Source organism: Cornus florida, unplaced genomic scaffold (assembly GCF_030987335.1).
Source record: "Cornus florida cultivar Cherokee Brave unplaced genomic scaffold, ASM3098733v1 CherokeeBrave_3.0.0_Hap2_Chr05, whole genome shotgun sequence".
NCBI classification, from domain to species: Eukaryota; Viridiplantae; Streptophyta; class Magnoliopsida; order Cornales; family Cornaceae; genus Cornus; species Cornus florida.
In genome coordinates, this window is record NW_026775575.1 from 66,571,193 (window position 1) to 66,593,977 (window position 22,785).

At 33.8% G+C, this 22,785-nt stretch overlaps 1 protein-coding gene across 2 annotated transcripts; it reads left to right on the forward strand.

Moving 5' to 3' along the window:
- The first annotated feature begins 2,875 nt into the window (after window positions 1–2,875).
- LOC132306702 (receptor-like serine/threonine-protein kinase ALE2) lies at window positions 2,876–22,218 on the forward strand. Of its 2 annotated transcripts, XM_059804219.1 has the most exons (9): window positions 2,876–3,423; window positions 5,848–5,935; window positions 12,542–12,652; window positions 12,735–12,842; window positions 15,294–15,662; window positions 15,743–16,009; window positions 19,817–20,206; window positions 20,462–20,702; window positions 21,244–22,218. In XM_059804219.1, the coding sequence occupies exons 3-9, from the start codon at window positions 12,550–12,552 to the stop codon at window positions 21,962–21,964; spliced, it is 2,199 nt and encodes a 732-aa protein (XP_059660202.1). In that variant the 5' UTR covers window positions 2,876–3,423; window positions 5,848–5,935; window positions 12,542–12,549; the 3' UTR covers window positions 21,965–22,218. The 2 variants fall into 2 exon arrangements, with proteins under 2 accessions (XP_059660202.1, XP_059660201.1); XM_059804218.1 differs by lacking the exon at window positions 5,848–5,935.
- Window positions 22,219–22,785: the final 567 nt, after the last annotated feature.

The following is a 22,785-nucleotide window of genomic DNA, read 5'->3' on the forward strand; positions in this document are numbered from 1 at the left end:
TTTTATTAAAAAAACTCATAATAAATAGATAAATAGGTAATATGTGTTAGAGTTTTATAAAACTTTTTTAAAAACTCTTTTTATATCAATTAATAAATATTTTTTTATATTTATTGTCTAATTAGATTTCTTTTTAGTAAAAACTCATAAATTTATAAATAGGTAATTTGTGTTAGAAACTCTTTTAAAATCTCTTTTATATCAATTAATAAATATTTTTTTTATATATATAATTTTTGTTTAAATAGATTTCTTTTTATTAAAAAACTAATAATAAATAGATAAATCAGTAATTTGTGTTGAATTTTATAGAAACTCTTTAAATGTATCATTGTCTAATGTGAATTATGTGATAGAGTTTTATTGAAAATAAAATAGTGATAGAATTTTATAAAAATTATTTTATTTTCTATAAATATATCATTGTCTAATTAAATTTTCTTTTATTATTAAAATCATAATAAATAGATAATGTGATAGAGCTTTATAGAAAATAAAATTACTAATTTGTAGCAAATTTTATTTTCATTATAGAAATTTATATTAAAAAATAAAAAATAGTAATTAGTTATCATTGTCGTAAAATTTTAAATACCTTCAAATTGATAGACCATTAGTTCCCAACCACCAACTTAGATAGCCCCTCCTGAGCTAAGGACTGTTCATATATTTTACTTGAGAGTCCTTTGCAAGGTAATTAAGCCCTCGTCTTCTTCCTCCAGAATTATGGAGGACAGAAAAGGGCAGGAGAATTTTGATAGTAATTACACATGATGTGCGATTCGCTCAACTTATTGGTCAACGCCAGCATGCAAAACGATATTTATAGGGTCGCAAAGGATGACCAGTAAGCCTAATTATATGATTCTTGCTTTGTTCTGGAACATAAAAGTAAAGAAAACAAAATAACAATAATGACTCAAAATAATAATAAATTATGAATGAACCAAAAAAAAAAAAAAAGCTAAAAAAAAAAGACTCACAATCCAAAGTAAATTTAACAAATCAATCACTTCTAAACATCAATTAGAAAAAGAAAATTAAAATAAAACAATTCATCTCCTTCTAAACATCAATTAGAAAGAGAAAAATAAAAATAAAACAAAAGAAAATAATAATAATAATAATGCTTCTAAAAAGAAAAAAGTAAAGAAAAAAATTAACAATCCAACCTTCTCAATACAACAAATTAAGAATAACAAATTTTGAACCATCCAAAGTATAATTACAAATACTAAAATAAAAAGAAAATTTAAAGAAAAGAGAAGAATGATACTTCTGGAAAAGCAAAAAAAAAAAAAAATTATTAGAAAGAGAAAAATAAAAAAAAAGAAAAAGTAAAAAAAATTAACAATCCAACCTTCTCAATACAACAAATTAAGAATAACAACAAATTAAGAATAACAAATTTTGAACCATACAAATTATAATTACAAAGAGTAAAATAAAAATAAAAGCTAAAGAAAAAAGACGAATGATACTTCTGAAAAGAAAAAGAAAAAGAAAAAATAATAATAATAATAATTAGAAAGAGAAAAATAAAATAAAACAATTCATCTACTTCTAAACGTCAATTAGAAAGAGAAATATAAAAATAATAATGCTTCTAAAAATAAAAAGTAAATAAACAAATTTACAATCCAACCTTCTCAATACAACAAATTAAGAATAACAAATTTTGAACCATCCAAAGTATAATTATTACAAAGAATAAAATAAAAATAAAAGCTAAATAAAAAAAAGAATGATACTTCTGAAAAAGAGAAAAAAAAACAATAATAATTAAAAAGATAAAAATAAAATAAAACAATTCATCTACTTTTAAACATCAATTAGAAAGAGAAAAATAAAAATAAAACAAAAGATAATAATAATAATAATGCTTCTAAAAAGAAAAAGTAAAGAAAAAAATTAATAATCCAACCTTCTCAATACAACAAATTAAGAATAACAAATTTTGAACCATCCAAAGTATAATTACAAAGAGTAAAATAAAAATAAAAACTAAAGAAAAAAGAAGAATGATACTTCTGAAAAAGGAAAAAAAAAAACAATAATGACTCAAAATAATAATAAATTAAGAATGAACCAAAAATAATAAAATAAAAAAATGAAGAAAAAAATCAACAACTTCTAAACATCAATTAGAAAGAGAAAATAAAAATAAAACAAATCAACTACTTCTGAACGTAAATATGAATTAGAAAGAGAAAAAAATAATAAAAACATAATAATAATGCTTATAAAAAGAAAAAGTACAGAAAAACTTACGAGACCAAATATAAAGAGAAACGAAAAAATATGCACACAAAATGCCTGGCCTAATATATATATATAGGCTATATGTGATAAAGTTTTATAAAAAATAAAATAAGTAACTAAAATTTTATTAGGTAATTTGTATTAGAGTTTTATAGAAACTCTTGTTTTAAAATTTTATTAGGTAATTTGTGTTAGAGTTTTATAGAAACTCTTTTTATAAAAACACTTTTTATATCAATTAATAAATATTTTTTTTATATTAATAAATAAATATTGAACTAATGAAGCAATTAATAAATATATTTTTTATATTAATAAATAAATACTGAAACACGAAACACAACATTTAATAATAGTAGATATATATATATATATATATATATAATGTATATATTTCCGTACGGTTCAGACAAACAAGTTGTAAACGAGAAGGGACTCACCTAACCCCTCTTTACAGTCCGGCCCGGCAAGTCATCGGTTTGAAAAATTCGGGCCGACATGAGTGGCCCACTTCAGTGACTTCACCACAAACCCCCTAATCTACATAAAAAGCCAGCTAACCGGCACGCGTCAACGAGGCGCGTGGCCCCGACACCATCAAGTACCCAGGCACGAGTGCTGAAGCAACACCGGTAATAAAGCGCTCACTCTCTCTCTCTCTCTCCAGCCGCGTAAATCTTGCCATTGTTGAACTTCCACACTCCAGTATCTCTACTTTGTTCTTGTCTCCCTCTCTCTCTCTCTCTAACCACACTCAAGATCTACTACTACTCTCTCTCTCTCTAAATCTCTCTGTAATAAAACCTCCCAAACTTCCCTCTCAGATCTCCAGCGCATTCCATGGATCTACAAAATCAGTTGCATTGTTGTTTCTGAGCTAGGGCTTACTGTATCGCACGTTTCCTTGGCCAATCTCACACATTTGCGAAGCCATGCAATGTTTTGTTCTGAGTTCAGACGGTGATGATGAACTCCGCCGACGGTGGAACTCAGGGGACGTCCGGCGAGACTCTGTTGAGGTGTCCAAGCTTGGCGGTTTCTGATTCTGAGGATGTTGTATGTGAATTTGGTTCTGAAAAGAGAAGATGCGAACTCTGATTCTTCTTCCTCTTCTTCCCCTGCTCACTCTGGTCTCCACTAGTTTCTTATTTTTCACGGAAGGTAACCTTTACTAGTTTCAACGATTACTCTATTTGTTTGCTTTTGGTTACTTTTTGATTTTTAGCTTTGCCTTTTGTTTGGTTACTGGGAAAATGGGGAAAAAGAACAGAAAAAAGAAAGCAAATTGCGAATTTCCGCTTTTTCGTTATTTTTAATTTAAAAACTCGGTCAATGCAAGTCAAATAGTTATTTTAGGTTCAATTGACTCGATTTGTCTTCTGCCAATTACAATTATAAGTTTCTGATTTTTATTTTTTCCTACATGTTATTGGTAATTTCATATTTTTATTCGAACCATCAGTATGGTTTTTGTGTTTTGATATTTGGGCTAATTGTTGGAGTTTATTCATGAAAAAGAAATAAAATTGTTGGGGTGTGAAACAACGGTTATGCAGTTGAAAGATATAGTCCTGTGCAATTACCATGACGTGTGTGAGTTATCAGCCAGGGAGAAAAAAGGAACTACACCTATTTCTGTATTAAAATAAAACATACAATAGGATTATTTTCATGTTTCATTTGTAATACTAGGGTAATTGTAGACATTTTTTTTGATAATTAATTCTAGAATTAATAGTGAATGTCAGGAGCTTTAGTATTAATAGTGGGTTTTCTCAATGCCTTTGGTGTTGCAGTATATGTTTGTGGGATTTACATCTTTAACAGATTTATCATGATTTCTGAACTTTATTTATTTTTGATAAGTATGATTTCTGAATTCTTACTCGGTTTAGTTATCACATAGACAAATCTTGTATAATTAACAAATAGTGGGAAGAGCACACATGCAATTAATTTGCTGTCAGTGTGGAATTAGTGGATGGCTCATACTTGTTCATCCTGCTCCGTCTTTCTTATTCATTTTTTCATCATTGGTCACATATTGGCTTACTTATTCTTATTTATCAAAGTGCATCATGACTTAGCATGGTATTGTTCAATACTAGATGTTGTAACAGTTATTGGAAAAGAGGACGGGATAAGATTAGTAAAACTTTTATTAGGAGGAAAAAATAGTTAGCGCCTATGCACCCCTAGTAGGACTAGATGAACACATTAAAACACAATTTTGGGAACATATGGATCAATCACCCAAGTTGGTAACCGTTCAAAAGAAGAGTGGGTTTAGGTTAAAGATGATCTTGTTGGAGGAAAATTTCTAGTTATAGAATATGTTTTGGATGTCAACCCTTTTGGAGAGAGCTATTTGGGTGAACATATGTGGGAGATTGGGCCTAGGGAAAGAGATGACCTCAGTAGAATAGCCTGTGTCCATTATGTTGTCTTGGGAACACCTGCTTGTGGTGTGCTGATTTAATGGTACCATGCAGTATTTTGTATGTGTAGATTAATTTTGTGGAATATCTTTGTGTATGCATCCTTGTGCTGACATGTTATGCTTATGACTGTTGTGTTAGGCTGTGTTTTGTGTAGTGTTGATCATGTTATTAGGTACTTGTGATGCATGGTTAAGCTGCATGCATGTGCTGGATGCGTTGTTGCGGATAATGGGTGATTGTGCTTATGTGGTGTTAGTAATATGTGCTTCGTGTGCGTCTGGGTTAGTTGTTATGCATTGATAGTTCTGTGAAAGTTCTTTCACTGTATGTTAAGTTTTCCATTACTCGCTAGATTAGGAGGAAGTAGGGTAGGGTTGATGAAGCAAAGAACACAAATAAGCATGTTGGGTTAGATCATGGGATGCCTACTGGCATTGTATGCTCATTCCTACTTTCTTCAAGATAAGTGGAGACTAAAGGAATGCACAGACAAGCAAATGAAAAGAGAGAAAGAAGGGATGAAGGAAATGGTGATAAGTTCTGGTGTCTGGTTGAAATCTTTTAAAAGGTTAAAAATGTAAATGAAGACTAGTTTCTATCTATGGGACTTGAGGATTAATGAAACACTGTTATAGTAGGATTGTTGATAACAAAGGAATTCTAACACCCTGATTCTGGTTTTTGGAGATTGGGGTATGACACAGCAACCTCTTTATGAGTTCTTGTATATTTAAGGAATAGGTAACAAAGTCCAACATACAACTTCATAGATACGTTAATCTATTGCATTTAATTTTAATGAACAGAAATTTAAAGGATGATATGAGAGCCTTTTCTAGTGTATAGTGGCTGTATTTATTGTTTTATCTTTGTGTCTGCCACCTGACCTATATCACATTTAAAACCTGTCACGTGTAGAAGAATATTTTAGTTATATAGATTTTAGGAATCCATCAATGTATTTTCCATATTTATCACTTGTATTCTTTCACCTATAATTAGTGGTGGTCATTGTAAACAAAACTAAGAAAGAATATAATAAAAGTGATGTGGCCCTTTGGGCTTTGTGTGCCGTGGTGGTTGAACCACATATGTTGTTTCATTCTTAATTGCTCTCTTAAATCTTTTATTTTTTTATAAACAGAATCCATTCATGTACCAACAGTAAGGCAAAATATAAGGAAAAGCTAAAAGATTAGCAAGGAAAGAGATTTCATTTCTTTGGAAGGAAGGTATAGAATTAGCACTATTACCATGTTCCAATGAGATTTTTTTTTTTTTTTTTTTTTTTGTATAAAAAATAATGGTTGAATCGGCAGTAAACTAGGAGACTAAGTATATGTGCAGTAATGGAAGCACTGAAGGATTAAGAATCTCTACATCATAATTATTTAAACAGCAAGACATATACTATACCTTGCATTAAGATGCATACTGACTTTTACTCTTACATGTAGTAAGATACTTGCATCAAGATCATAAATCAGTCTTATTTTGCTATTCTCCTAACACTCCCCTCCAATTGGCATATGGAGATTTTAATTCAAGTGTCCAACTTGAAACTAAATATGAAGTTGTTTAGAATCCGAGACGAGTTGATCTGAATGTCACACCTCGATTCTCAGGACATGATAAAATAAAATAATAGAACAAAAAAAACAATCTTATCTTCTATAACCATGATCCTTCTCCAGTTACAGAGTTAAAACGTAGTACATTCTTATAAACTTATTATGCAAAAAAATTGAATCTGCAAGTGAGTTCAGGAAATTCGTCGTATTCCTGACTTAGGCTAAACCTGAAAAATATTGGGGTAAGCACAACCGCTCAGTAGGAAAAGTACTCTAAATCGATATATACAACAAGATAGAATACTAATTATACTTACAAGCAAAACTGAAATATATATTAAACCAAAAATGCATAAAATCCAAACCCAAGTAGTAACTCAAATCCAACACATGAAGTCAAGCAAAATAATCCCTATCATGTATACCGCACACACCAACGGATTCCTGGTCATTCTCACGGCAGACCGCTCACCCCCAACTAAAATTTCTTCCGGCTATACGTGTACGAGCACACAATGAAGCAAATAGAAAAAACAGAAGTCTTCTTATAGTAGTAAAGAAGACTGAAATTTCTCTAATCACCATTGGAGCCTATATTTCTAAAGGAAATCTGGGAAAAGCCTGTAGAGAAGTTTACGATCTAGTTTTAATTCAAATTGATATTGATTATGCCTTGGTTACAGCAGATATAATGGACTGTCCCTTTTATAATACTTCTATTAATGACACTTGGCTTCTCCTAAAATGACATTTGGAATTCCCACACAACATTAATAAAATTTTACCACTTCCCTAAGTAGACACTTAGTAGTTCCAAAGCTTAATTACTTAGTAACCAAAACAAGAACGATTCTTTGACTCTTTTTTCCCCATGACACTTTTCAAAGCACCATTAATTATTTGCATCAGATCCTTCTCCTTGAAGAAAACTTGCCCTCAAGTTTGAAACAATTTACCATGATGAATGAAGAACCAATTAAACCCTTCCATCCTTTCTTTCTTCCTTTCCTTACTCGAACAAAGCACAATAATATTCTTTTACCAACAAGGAACACCTTTTCATGAACTTTCTGAGCTCTTTCTTTAAATTTTGAAGATTTCCAAAACCTGTTTGAACACAAATCGGGATCCAAGACTTGAATCAATCTGATTTTTGCATTGGAACGACACCTGGCCATATGTCGCGCCAAGAATCCTTTCCAAATTAAGTCATGAATTCCATATTCATGAACTTTTCAACTCCATCAACAAATAAGCTTCATTTCTAACCAAAGTATTCTAGTAAACTTCATCTGACGTACTGTCTATGGCACCAGTTAGCGTTGCAAATCCAATGGTCTTATCTTCAAAAGTTCCACCTATTTGTTTGTTAATGAACATAAGTTCTGAAATTTCTGCAACTTGGGAATCAGCTTGAGATATTTGCTTCAATTTCTTCAATGGTTCCCACTTTCTCACCTCAAATCCACAACATGCAGATTGAATAATGACAGCTGCCTCGGCTTCTGACATGTTACTGGCTGCTTCTTCAAACTTCTCTTCTACCATCTTTTTTTCCTTCAAAATTCTCTTCATTGTCGTCAAATCTGGAAGCGATGACCTTTTGGACTCTATTGGTCCTTAGGTTCAACCTTCGTTTTTTGTATTAGGGATGCGTTCCCCTTTTGAAAGCTTTTCTAATCAAATTTTACTTATCAAAAAAAAAAAAAAAAAACTGGAAGCCATGAAGTTGAATTTACCCGCATGATCTCATCTTCTTCATTTATACTTCCAAAAGATTCATCAAATGTTGAGGTGACATCAGCAAAGTTCCCAAGATATTCATCAACCAAGAGTCATTTTCCATTGATAATGTGATTATTTACAACTCTTGGGCACTTGGCAGATTTGAATCTTGAATCGTCACATGTGTAGGATCAAAATTCAGGTTCTTCAGTACGTTTCACCATTGATATCCATGTGTTTTGTGATCTGGCAGAACTCTGTTTTGGACTTCTATACATCTTATGCTGCTGATTTCTTTCTCCATTAGTTTGTTCTGTCCAATATCCGCAGTCATATGCATCCATTTGTTGAGCCCTTTGTCTCCCAATGTCAGAATTAAGAGGTGAAATGATTCCATATTGTTCTAATAAAGTCCTTAATCGAGAAATTTGATTTTGTAGATTTTGAAAGTCTTCTTGTGTGGCTATCTTGCTTCCTTGCCTAGCCATAGATCAGCAGTAATCACAAATCTTACTAGAAGTCCCTGATACCACTTGAAGCAAATAGAAAAAAAACAAAAGTCTTCTTATAGTAGTAAGGAAGACTAAAAATTCTCCAATCACTGTTGGAGCCTAGATTTCTTATTCTAGAAAAGTTTAGGATAATAACTCAAATTGATATTGATTCTGAATTGGTTACAACAGGTATAGTTGGCTGTCCCTTTTACAATACTACTATTAATGGCACTTGACTTCTCCTAAAATGACTTTTACCACTTCCTTCAGTAAACACTTACTAGTTCCACAGCTTAATTATTTAGTATCCAAAGCAAGAATGACTTTTGACTTTATTTTTTCCATGACACTTTCCAAAGCACCATTAATTATTTGCTTCGCAAACATATTTCTAACAATACAATACAATTCACATGATCCAAATAATACAATAAGACAAGTAAACACAAATTTTAATTTAGTTCCATCATTTTGCACATATAGATCGAGACTAATTCCCCTACCTTGTGTTGAATAACTCCACAGGCAAACGTCATTCATCACCGACCAACCACTCTACAAGCTCCACTCCACAGTTTGTAAAATGAATTTTCTTTCTTTTTCTTATTCTCTCAAGCAATTAGCAATCTATCAATCTTGGATCTAATTTATAGGTAAATGCAGAATATAAAAAGTGATGTGATTAATGTATAAGGAATATATAGAGTCATGTAACGTCTTAGGTCATTATATAGCAAGAAACTCAAGAGTCAAGTCTTGTAATAATTGCATGACTCTCCATATTACTTTATTTAACTCGCAATAATAGCCCATTAAACCATGCATTAAAACACACTTATCATTGCTAATTCCCACTCCACGTAACACGGACACGACATGGACACGCCAAAATTTTTAAAAGTAGGACATGGGTATGGCGTGGACACGGCTATATATAAATATGAATTTTTATTTATATATACATCTATTGAGTAATAATATTATAAAACTTTAATTAATAAGTCATTATAGTGACTTTTATATCATATATACCCTTATTATACTACTTTGTCATAATAGTGTTTTGTTTTAAATGAACAAATATCATTTTATGATTCACTTGATGCCAATTTTTCTTAAAGAAAAAAGTTGAACACTTTAGAATGTGTTCATATTACCGGGAAGACTGTGTTAGAAAGTGTCTACCTAAGTGTCTGTAAGTGTCGGTGAAGTGTCCGGAAGTGTTGGCGGAGTGTCCAAAATAATATATTTAAATTTTATTTATGGACATGTATATGAAGTGTCGGACACGTGTCCGAGGAGTGTCGGTGTCCTTCGTAGAAGTGTCCAATAAAGGTAAGTATTCTCACTCACTAATATATATATATCAAAATACACATTTATATTATTAATTTTAATATTTCAAATTACCGGTCATCACACCAAAGATCCGAAACAAGTTGATCCTGAGATCTGAGATGAGTAGATCCGCAGATCCGAGACTAATAAATCTTATCACAAAATTCAAGCAAGACAGAGGAGAGCCGAATGAGTCTAGAGTAGGGTATGATAAACCTACTCTGATAAGATTTAAGAGAGAAATTATGAATAAAACAACAAATAATGTCACTAATAAAATCATAATTCAATTCTATGTAATAACATTAAGCCAAGCATTTTAGCAAACTAAATAACCCCCCGACATGTATACCGCGCATGGCAGTAAATTTTCGGTCATTCTCCGGCGCACCACTGACCCCAACTAAAGTTTCGGAACAAATCTCAGTCTTTCAACTGAAGGGCTTTCACTCCCTACCTATTTTCTGCGGGTAATACATGTACGAGCACACGCAAATGAAATCCACCCATGAATCTTACACAAGATACATCTCTTTGTACCATTTAACAACAACATAATCATGCAACTTCTATACAGGAATTCACAAGATACACATTTTCTCTTCCGAACACTGTTAATTTGATCCCATCTATTTGCATATATAAAAATAGAGTAAATCCCTACCTTGTGTTGAAATACTCCACAAGATAAGAGTGGGCCCTGTAAGCCTTCCCGTCCCTGACCAACCACTCTACAAGCTCCACTCCACAATTTGTCTTGGGTCTAATTTATAGGTGAATTCAATATATATAAAGTTATGTAATTAATGTGTAAGGAATATAAAGAATCATGTAACTGTAGTAAAGTCTTAGGTCATTAAGTGACAAGCAACTCAAGAGGTGAGTCTTGTAGTAATTGCATGACTCTTCATATTATTTTATTTGACTCGAAATAAAAGTCCATTAAACCATGTTTCACACCAAAGGTCACACTCTTGAAGTCATAGACCATTTATCTGTTTCTTTTTTATATCAACGATGATTATATATTATCAGCTTTAATATTTCAAAATTATGGGTTCTCATATTCTCTCTTAGTTTTGTTTACAATGACCACCTCTATTTAAAGGTGAAGCAATACAAGTGATAATTATGGAAAATACATTGAGGGAGGATTCCTAAAATCAATCCCATAAATCACTCCTATGAATATTCTATCAAGGCTTAAATCACTCCTCTTTTCTTTTTTTTTTGATAAGTGGCTTAAAATACTCCTATCAGTATATCCTCCCAACAGATTCAAATCTAAATCATTGTTGAACACTGAATCTTCACCTTGACAAGAAGGAACATCAAGGAGCACATTGAGGTTGAGGAGGAATTTATAATAATGTTTATACTGTGATAGTTTCATGCAATTTTATCGTGTTTTTTCTTCAAGTCATCCAATAATGAAAATTTCTAGTTGAAAAGGGAAGCACAAATCTTTATGAATATAATCTATAGGATGGTGTGGAAAATCCAATGTGCAGAGAGTCATTTGGTCTTTACTTTCTTTATAGACCACATGTTGTAACCCTTGTACTTTCTCTTCATACATTTAGTTTGTAAATTTATTTTATTCGTAAACATTTTTGCAACTAATGCTGGAAAATTGTTGAATTTGGGAAAATAACTTTGGAAAATTTTAAACTAAAAAAGACTTTTATGTCATATTCTACTCAAGAATTTCAAATTGATGTAAAGGTTGCTTTCCAATCTTAAACTTGTACTATACTGATGCATCTTTTTGAGGATAAGAAATTAGAAATTACTTTGGAATTTCTTCTCTCTTTTTTTTTTTTTTCCTCTTCTATCTCGCCCGCATTCGAATGCAGATATTATAGCTGACTATGGTTTTTATTGGTTTTATTTCTGGGCAGATCAGTATATATTCAGTTGGTTTACGATTGGTCCAACTTAACTCCATCATGAAATTAATTTTTTATTTCATTTCAGCAAATCTAGAAATTGAATTCCCGTGCTCTTATGACAAATGTCTGTATCTTTAAAAATGTAATGCACAGGAAACATGCAGTAGGAGGTGGTGCACTAATGTGCATGTGCTTGCACTATTGCACGTGAGTCTACATGCATGTATTTGGTATGTGATGAAGTAAAACTAACCAAAGATAAATTAATATGCATAAAAATATGAGCTTTTCAACAAGGGGATAGTATGTCTAGCAGTTCAACCTTACAACACCTTTAAGCGGCTGTTACAATCCATGCCATTATGCATCAAACATGCAAATACATTGCTATTTACATGGCAAGAAAGGCTTACATGTCCTGCATACATTATAGTATTGGTAGTGTATTATGTTTTTAAGGTTAAATGCCCACAGTCCCATTAGATGCTGAAGTGCTGAACATAAACAAACATCAAAGGGCATTTTCAATCGCTCTGAGTAAGTTCTATGTCTTCTCACTTAAATAATATCAGCAATAGGTTTTATTTTAATATCCGAAAGAATAATATTAGCAAAAGCAATCTTTATAGCTGGGCATCTGTTCGTATGGGGTTTACTCTTATAATGCGCTCTCTCTCTCTCTCTTTCTCAGTGATAATCCCCACTCATCAAGTCTCATGTCTCATTTCATCTTCTTCTTATATATATATATATATTTTACCTGGATGATGTATATACATGTGAATAGGTAACACTAAAGTTGTACTTTTTTTTTGCAGTGAAGTCAATGTCAATGAGTGCATGGCTTGCTCCACAATCAGGTGATACGAGACACCTTCAACCTTTTTTCGTGCCATCGATTGTACCTGCACCTTCTCCAACAAATCAAGGTACTTGCTGTATTCATAATCTGAATTCTTTGTGATTCCCACTTTCTAGCTTTTCTCTGATGCTGAAATCCTTCTTCTTTAGATCGTTCTGCTGGTCCTAGTAGTATTACCTTGCCAAGACATCATCATCATCATCACCATCATCAGGTGAAAAGTCATGCGGCTTCCCCAGCTCCTTCTGCAGTACCAGGTATTATTTTGGTGTTATTATATAGCTATGTGGTCACCCCATTCTTAGTCTTTTTCTTTTGATTCCGTTGATAGTTTCAATCAAATAATAAAAGAATTTAGCACCATGTTTCCTAATACAAATAATCAGATGTAGAAAGTGAATAGAAAAGTTGAGCCACAATGCTAGGTGTGAAAGTTCAATTTAATCATAAAAGAAGTCCCTTTGATTTAGTTTCTCTTCGTTCATACCTTCCTTGTAGATCGTAGACTATCTTGGCTTGCGTTAGAATCAAATATTGGAAGTGGAAGCCAACATGTCATTGTTACACTATTGGATCCCAAGCAAACTCTAGGGTTTTGGCCTCTCTTCAGCCTGCCTAAAGTAATTATTCCAGTTCTACTTTGTAATGATTCTAATGAGTAACAATATGCCTGATAGAGTTCATAGAAAATAGTAATGTAGGATATGAGGGTAACGTTAAGAGAAGAGGGAGATCAAAACTAAAATGAGTTGAGATAATATGGAAAAATATGGTAGCATGTGGTTTGATTCATATTATGGCCCTAGATAGAACAAAATGACTAAATAGAATTCATGTAGCCAAATCATGTTTTACTAATTTGCTTAAAAGGAAATGCAAAATATTGTAGTTTCTACATTTTTATGGCTTCACCCACTTGGGAAGGCAATAGGTTCTAAATTAGAGAGTATGAGTTTGGAGATTCAATCAGTTTTTGGTTCCTTCAAAAAGAAAGTCAAATCTTAGTTCTTCACGTGGAGGATGATGCCAATCTTTCCCACGATACCACCATAGAATGGTGCAGGTAGTACAATAGCACTGAAAGGAATCCCTTAAAATTTTGTTAATGCTAAATGGAGTCCTTGATCATCTAAAGCTCAAATTGGAATATGCACATCAGATTTTGATATTAATGCTTAATTACTTGTCTTCTAATTCATCTTGATTAAGGAAGTCACTATGTTTGGATTGAGGAGTTGGAGAAAAGAAGAGGAAAGGTGGAGGGAGAGTTTATTCTGTCAAAGAGAAGGGAAAAGAGAGAAATAGGGTGGAGAGCGTAACCTCTTGAATAATGTTTTGGCTATTCTCTCAAAAGTGGAAGTAGTCGAAGTTCGTCTTGATTAAGGAAGTCACTCTTTAAGATTATATTTGGATTGAAGAGTTGGAGAAAGAAAGAGGAAAGGAGGAGGGAGAGAAATAGTGGGTGGGTGAGGGGCAGCCTAACCTCTTGAATACTGTGGCTGTCCTGTCAAAGTGGAAGGAGTCGGAAGTTTAGAATAGGAGAATTAACAATTGCCCATTTGCCCTGATTCTTTATAACAAGTGAATTGTTGTCTTGTTCTTACCACTCACAAAATAAAACAAAGCTTTGGATTGTTTGGGTTCAGCTCGTCAAAGTCAAAGGGGGTACTCAGGCTCTGCTAGTGTTTCGGGCAAGCTTGGCCTAGTGAAGCTCGAGTTTGGCTCGACAATGTTCCAACAGGCTCGGACTCGGTTCGGCGAGCTCATTATTATTATAAAATCTATATCTTTATATGCACATATATACATACCCAATAATTTGTGTCTTGGCACACACACACACACACACTCACATATATATATATGTATATATATTTACATTATGCAGTGGTAGAAATTGTTGCGGATCTATGCGTATTTCAATCGTCAGCATTTTCGCTCTCCAAATATGCTTGCAATTTCATATGCAAGTATTAGAGAAGTACGAAAGACAATGAGACCAGATGAGTGTGTGTGTGTGAGAGAGAGAGAGAGAGAGAGAGAGAGAGAGAGATAGAGAGGTGATCTTGTGGCCGCTATTAGGATGGAATTTGTCTATGCTGCCAATGATGGAGGTGCATTGCTAATATGCTGGTAGAGAGGGCCGATGGAGGTCCTAACCCTAAACCTCAGGGTCCTGCTTTTGATACTTGGTAGAAAAGAGAGGATAATTGACTTGTGTCTGAATAAATTTTTATATGTTTTTCTTTTAATATGGAAAAGTTCTAGTGTTGAAGGTTACAAATTTTTATCTTGTGGAGTGCAATCTATTGGATAGAATGAGATGAGAAAGGGGAGATGGGATTATCTTTCGATCAGTAACCAGATTTAGAGATAGGAAAATAGTGTCATAAGCCTAATTTTGGAATGTAAAAGAGCATGAGGGTGCTGACTTAGGGAAAGGAAAAGGTTGATGCCATTAAATTAAGGACCCCCTTTGGTAAAATTTTAATAATATGCATCAGTACATAAGTCATGTAGTTTCTGGTTTATCCTTAGATTTTTTTCTTTTTGGTGGTGTTTGACAATAGATTTTATTGCGTCTTTCCATGTGGTGCTGCCTATTTAAATGATAAACATTTCATTTCAGTGCCCCACCTTCCCCCATAATTTTCTCCGTTTGTGAGATGATATTTTACAAGGGACTTTGACAGTAAATCTAATGGCAGGTTGTGGTCAGATATGCATGGAGCCACTTACTTCAACCCCCGTTAACTCACCTTGTGGTTGTGTGTTTCCTATGAAAGTCAGACTTGTTCTGGATGTATCTCTTTATGCTATCTTTCCAGTCGTTAATGAGCTAGAGATTGAGATTGCTACAGCCATATATTTGAAACAAGAACAAGTGGTTATAGTTGGTGCCAGTGCTGATATTCAAAATCAGGGAAAAACTGTGGTAGATATCAACTTGGTTCCTTTAGGGGAGAAATTTGATATTACCACTGCTACACTGACTTATGAGAGATTATGGGAGAAGAAGGTGCCTTTAAATAAAACTGTTTTTGGTAATTATGAGGTGATGTACATTAGTTATCCAGGTACCGACCTTGACTCTTGTTGTGGTTATTCCATTACATGATTATGGTGTTATAATATCTGACTGAGTAGCTTTCATCAGGGCTTCCTTCTTCACCACCAATTGGGAGTTATGCAGGTAGTGGTCCAAGTGGTAGTGCTGGAAATGAGCAATTCCCTATTACTGCAAATGTTGTCAACAAGAGCCAGAAGATGAACCCTAGAATCATTTTTGTCGTTGTTTTGTCTGGTTTAGTTCTATCAGTGGTCTGCTGTGCGGCAGTTTACATCCTCTTGAAATGCAGGAAGATTGGAAGACCATCAAGTGCTGTTGGTCCTATCTTTACATCGTCCATACATAAACGATCCGGTATGTCTGTGAGTTAGTGTTCCAACATGTTAGAAGTGATACTTGAATGCACTTGTGTCAATTGTTCATTCAGTGCTTTGAAAATTTTCTTGCTGAATAATGCTTTATTGGCTTATTTCTGATATGCATCCCTCCTCACCAGTCTGGTAAATTCATGTATGTGTTTGTCTTTTTATTGGGTTCATTTTCTGGACAGAAATAAAGATAACAAGTCACCTGGGCCTTGGCTTAGGTGGTGAAGATGTGTGCACCAGTGCTGATGACATTTCACTAGAACTCCTAACTTTGGCATGTGTTCAGCCAACTTCACTACAATAGTCTCTGAATTCTATCTGATGTCCAGTTAATTATGAATTTAAGCTATGTTGCAGTATTAAGGGAAATTATTCTGCTCTTTATAGAATGGCGCGATTCTAATTCTTTTTGGAAAAGAAAATGTATATCATTGAAAAAAATGCTATGCCACAATGAAAAGAAGAACACAGGTAAATGTTAAGAAAATACTTTAGCGTGACTAAGATGGACAAACCACATACTTCCTCAAGACCATGTTCCAAGTTCCCAACCTCAATAGAAAGAAAACAAAGTATAGAAATCCTCATGTAACTGATTTCCCCCATCTTCTAGATGCTACGGCCAAGAGAAGCGTGCGGGTGACAGTCCTGTTGAAGCTAACATTCATGGCATAACATCAAATTTGGGAAACTTATGCCTTGCAAATAATCTAGAGCATTGTGGCAAGTGGCAGGACACATTTCATTTCATAGGGTCTCATCCCATGTTCAGTTGATCAGCCATCAAAGTTCTGTCTTATTAAAATGTACATTCAAATGGTGGCTTTGTGGCGTTCTCCTTTATTTAAAGGAAAATGCTATACTTAACGAATTTTGATTTGTGATTTTATCTTGAATTAGGTGGCTGCTTATTTGGCTGCTTTATTTGTTTTAAAAACAATCTTTTTAATATAGGAAGGAGAGAAAACCCTAATATAACTTAATAACTTGAATTCAATTCTGATCGTCTTCGTTTGTGAGACCCTTTATATTAAATCTTCAAATAATTAAAAGTAGAAGCTGCAATTTTACCATGAATGAGTGACATCTTTCTAGTGAATAAGCCCCTAATTACATAATTTACTTAAAGCTTTTATAATTGTATTTTGATTTGGTATTTTTTTATTACGGTTAAGTTTTAATGAAATACTCAACAAAGATATAGAGTAGTTGAAAAATATAGAGAGTGCAGAAGAAAATAAATATATAAATATATACACTTGTATATATAATGAAAATTGTTAATAAAGAAAAACAAATTAGAGATACAGAGAGAAACCTAGTGTAATTCTTCGTTATTTCCTTTTTCTTCAATTGACAATTTGATTAGTTTGTTAAAATAGGAAACACAAATACATAAAAGAATAAAGTTTAATATGTATTAAAATATAGGACATTAATGTCTATTTAGCTATCGCCACATCAGATTCAAGATCGCATCTCAAATTTTAATTCGAGATGTGTAGCACTGCTCTTATTTATAAAAAGGTGAACATAGGTGAATTTTGTGGGCTTTGTCTTCTTCGTCTTTTTTTTCCCCCCCTTTCTTTCTTTCTTTCTTTTTTTTAAAAAAAAAAATTTGGGAATAACTCGTCATAAATCTTCTTCTTGCTTGCTCTTTCAGGTTTTTGCTCCTTGGAATTAAATTTGTCTTACAGCTTCTGTGTCCTTGCATAAGGTGGCTGTCTACCCTTTGGGGGTGGAATCCGAAACCCTTCTAAACTGTCCATTTAGGGAATTTTCATTTGGGCATTCCCAGAATTTCCAATTATATTTAATTTTAAGTATTTTTATTTTTCTAAAAAGTTGAAGTAGGCATCTTGCGAGTGAATCAGTTATTTTGTAGAGTTGGTTTCTTGTAAGTACTAGGAATTGTTGCTTAGTGGATTTGGGGGTTGGTTTTGGTCATCAATTCAAGAGCTTGAGTTTATTCACCAACAATCCTCATTAAGCTTGTTGTCCTATTTTTAGAACTCACACTTAAAAGTCATTTTAGTAGGTCAAGTCGCACTTTCATTAGAAATGTTCTTCTATTTGTCTTGCAAGTCATACAGATATATACGCATCACGCAGCAACCTTAGTAACCGTTTGGCATTCTGCAATAAATGTGTCCTTTCTGAGTAGAATAGTCATATTTAAAATACCTAATTCTTGCATATGACCGCCCAAGTAGTTTGTCTGACAGATAGTATACAAGAACTTAACTATATAATGTGCGCACATTGAGCATTAAGACTGTAATTTTTTGTAATGGCTTCAATTGAATTTTTCTCAGAAATCTTTGTCGGGAGATTAAGTTTTATTTGCTAATTAAATCAAGGAGTTCTCATCAATGACATATTTGTTATCTTTGTGATCAATAATATTATTTGTCATTTGCTTTCGAAAAGAATTTGCATTGAGTCCTTCCTTATAAATTTGATGGTAAACACAATTTGATGGTCAAGAGATACCTAAAAATTACAAATTTGATATTTTCGATAAACATCCTATAAGGAAGTAACAATTTTGGAGGAAGTTCAGGGTTTGGATAATATGGAGAAGTGCTTTCAGAGTGTTTTTCATCATAAAGTACTCTCTAAGTTGAGGAAAAGTTCTATAAAACAGTTATGAGGTTAGTTATGCTTTATGGTACAAATCTAAATGTTGTATAACTAAAAAAATTTGTTAAAAAAACAAGTATGGTTGAAATAGAGATGTTGAGATGGATGGGTGGTGGTGTTAAGAAAAAATAGAATTAGAAATGAATGTAGTCATGGAAAGTTAGAAGTGGTCCTAATTGAAGATAAAAGGAGGCAAAGTTGTTTGAGATTCTCTGGCCATGTGCATCATAAACCAATTAATGCACTGATACAGAGTTGTAAATTTTTTGTCGGTGGTTGGCAAAAAACAAGAGGAAGGCAAGAAAGAATGTGAATTGAGGCCATGAGAAAAGGAATTGGTTGTATTGTTTTTAACTGAAGATATGAGTTTTCAGTAAAAAGAACGGAGATGGAGCGACCCTAGATGCTCAGATAGTGTGAATCTATGATGAATAAAAGGAGGGCCGGAGGCAACGTTGTTTGAGATTATCTGACTTGTCAAAAAAAAAAAAAATGTTGTTTGAGATTATCTGGCCACGTGCATTTGATGCACTGATACAGAGTCGTAAATTTCAAGTTGAAGGTGGCAAAAAACAAGAAGAAGGCAAGAAAGAATGTGAATTGAGGCCATGAGAAATGAATTGATAGTCTTGTTTTTAACTGAAGATATGAGTTTTCAGTAAAAAGAACTGAGATGGAGCAACCCTAGATACTTAGATAGTTGTAATTAAAGCTTGTTGGGTTATTATGATGGAATAAAATTATTTGTCTCGTACTGCATCATATTAATCATTACCACTCGTCAACCTATCTATAATCATGTTTTAACTGGACAGGGAATTAATCATTGTACTTGGCGTAATTACATGACCTATTTGCAGAGAACAAAATTAGTTATCATTTTTCATTCCAGTGTTGCTCAATTCCTCTCTGTTACTTGCTTCATATTCACATCGTAAATGCTCTTTTTGTTCATCTTTATTGCGAAAAACTTCATTTTGCCACCCCTACGAAAAACTAGCTGGAGAAACAGGGATTTCTTACATTATAGCGCCAGGCTTTTCGTATTACTGAACTTTAATGGTTGATTTGATGGTTTTGTTTAAACATTTCAACTATCTAAAGTTGTACAGCTCTTGCAAACTCAATCGACTTTGTGTTTATGATGCAGGAATTGGGTCTAACTTTTCAAGTAGCATGGCAAGCTCACCATCTATATCTCTCGTTTCCGCCATGCCTACTTCCATTCTTTCTGTAAAAACATTTACACTTGCAGAGCTTGAGAAGGCTACAGGTAAATTCAGTTCAAGAAAGGTTTTGGGTGAAGGAGGATTTGGACGTGTTTATCTTGGAACCATGGAAGATGGAACTGAAGCTGCTGTTAAATTGCTTACGAGGGATGATCAGAATGGAGACCGTGAATTCATTGCAGAAGTTGAGATGCTAAGTCGATTGCATCATCGTAATCTTGTGAAACTGATTGGTATATGCATTGAAGAAAAGCGACGGTGCTTGGTTTATGAGCTTGTTCCTAATGGCAGTGTTGAGTCCCATTTGCATGGTATAATTATCCCATGCTTTATTTATATTTTATTCCTCTTGTTCATGCCAATTTCCGAAATATTGGTGTCCAGAACACCTCAATCCCATATTTTGAATCACTTTAGTAGTATAGAGCACCTTTCCCATGATGATATCTGAAAAACTCCTCATTCTATAGTGGTGAGGCAGTTCTGATCCTGTATTTTTACTGAAAGTAACATTGCTTAGATATTGCAGATGTCTCAATAATATACTTGTGTTGTTGGTGGTTCAGGTGCAGACAAGATAAAGGGACCTCTTGACTGGGATGCACGGTTGAAGATTGCTCTTGGTGCAGCAAGAGGATTGGCTTATCTTCATGAGGATTCTAATCCTCGTGTAATTCACCGTGATTTCAAGGCCAGTAATATTTTGTTAGAAGATGACTTCACTCCCAAGGTTTCAGATTTTGGGTTGGCGAGGGAAGCAACCGAAGGAAGTCAACATATTTCTACTCGGGTCATGGGAACTTTTGGGTATGTATTCCATGTAAACCTGTTATTTTTGCTAAAATCTTCCAAAGATTTTCATAGTTTCATTTAGTATATTGAATTATTATCACAACACACAAATATTGAATTATTATTACATGTTCAGAATTTTTTGAGCATTGGGACAATTCCGAGATCATGCATGTAGTGTTGAATTATTCCACTCGTTTCATCATGGCAACATATGTTTTTCTTCAAATATAAGTCTGTGTGTTTATATTTTCAATACTTAAGTATAAAAACATAAAATATGTTTTTATGCAAATCAATATTTTGAAATTCTTGCCAAGTTCTATTTTCATTTTTATGGGGTTATATTTTCTCCATGTTCATGTTTCAAGCATTTACCTTTAGGCAAATAAATTCCTGAAATATTCCTGAATTCTGTCTTTTATGAATCTTGTATTTGTTACTAGATCATTGCTTGCACCATTGATTGCCTTTTCTTCATATTTCAACTTTATATTTTAGTATTTAGATCTTTCAATATTTCTTCTGACAGAATGTTATTTTGGATTTTTTGCAGGTATGTTGCTCCCGAATATGCAATGACAGGACATTTACTTGTCAAGAGTGATGTTTACAGCTATGGGGTTGTGCTGTTGGAGCTTCTCTCCGGAAGGAAACCTGTGGACATGTCTCAACCTCCAGGACAAGAAAACCTTGTAACTTGGGCACGTCCTCTCCTGACCAATAGGGAAGGTTTGGAGCAGTTCTTGGATCCAACATTGGGCGGAAAATACGACTTCGATGACATGGCTAAAGTGGCTGCCATTGCTTCGATGTGTGTTCATCCGGAGGTGACTCACAGGCCATTCATGGGGGAAGTTGTGCAGGCACTGAAACTCATATATAATGACGATGAAACTTGTGCAGACTGCTGTAGTCAGAGAGAGTCCTCTGCTGCAGGCTCAGACTTCAAAGGCGATCTTGTCCCTTCTGACAGCAGTTGGTGGAATGCTGGTGGAGCGACACCGCGCTTAACTTATGGGCATGCCTCTCCTTTCATAACAATGGAGTACAGTTCTGGTCCACTCGAAGAAATGGAAAACAGACCGTTTTCTGGTTCAAATTTGATCGGGCCAGGGGTTCCTTTACCTATCGGACATGGGAATAGATCAGGTCCTTTGAGGACAATTCGGAGCAACCCAGCCTTTTATAGATTGAAGGGTAGCATGAGTGAACATGGTGCACTCCTCTCAAGGCCTGGTTGGAATGATGATAATGGATTTGAGGCTTCTTTTTAGAGTACTTGAAAATGTACAGTACCGAAAGACGACGACTATTCAGAGAAGTGGTCTTTTGGTGTAGTGTAGGAATTTCGAATTGCTGCGATTTTAATATTTTGAGAGCGATAAGAGAGACTTCAGCTTCTAATTTTTGCTGTCTTCATTCATTTACAGACAAACTGAGATGTGAGTTAGCAGCAAACTCCGTGTTGTATATGTGCTACTATTATGTTTTTCACAATTGAATGAGTACATGCTTTTAAATAGGAAAATTGTGTTCTAAAGGATTTTGGGGAAGCTGAAGCTTTCAAAAAGTGATTGCTTCTTTTCTGTAGGCATGTACTCACGTAGGTGGGGGATGTGAATCACTTTTGTGACAGCTCCGGTGATAAAAGAGGTGTGTCCTTCCCGGTCCTCTCGTACTAGGGAAAGGTCCTCTCAATGATCGAACGCTCACACCGGATATGGACCGAACTGTCTCATTGCGTTCTGAACTTAGCTCACGTACCGCTTTAATGGGCATAGCCCAACTCTTGGAACATACTACAGTCCCGCGTGGTGAAGAGTCGACATCTTTGGGTGCCAAACCTTCCCATCGATGTGAGCTGTTGGAGAATATCAGTCCGTCGTTCTTAGAGTTACTTTTAAACGTTGAGCAAGGGCCCAGCACTTTGCAATTAGGTTTTTTATTTTTATTTTATCTGTTATACTCACAAACCCTAACAAAGTAATAGAAAATGAAAGGCATGAAAGAAATATATATATATATATATATATATATATATATATATATATATATATTATTACAACTTTGCCAAACGGTCCTTAGTTATTGGAAA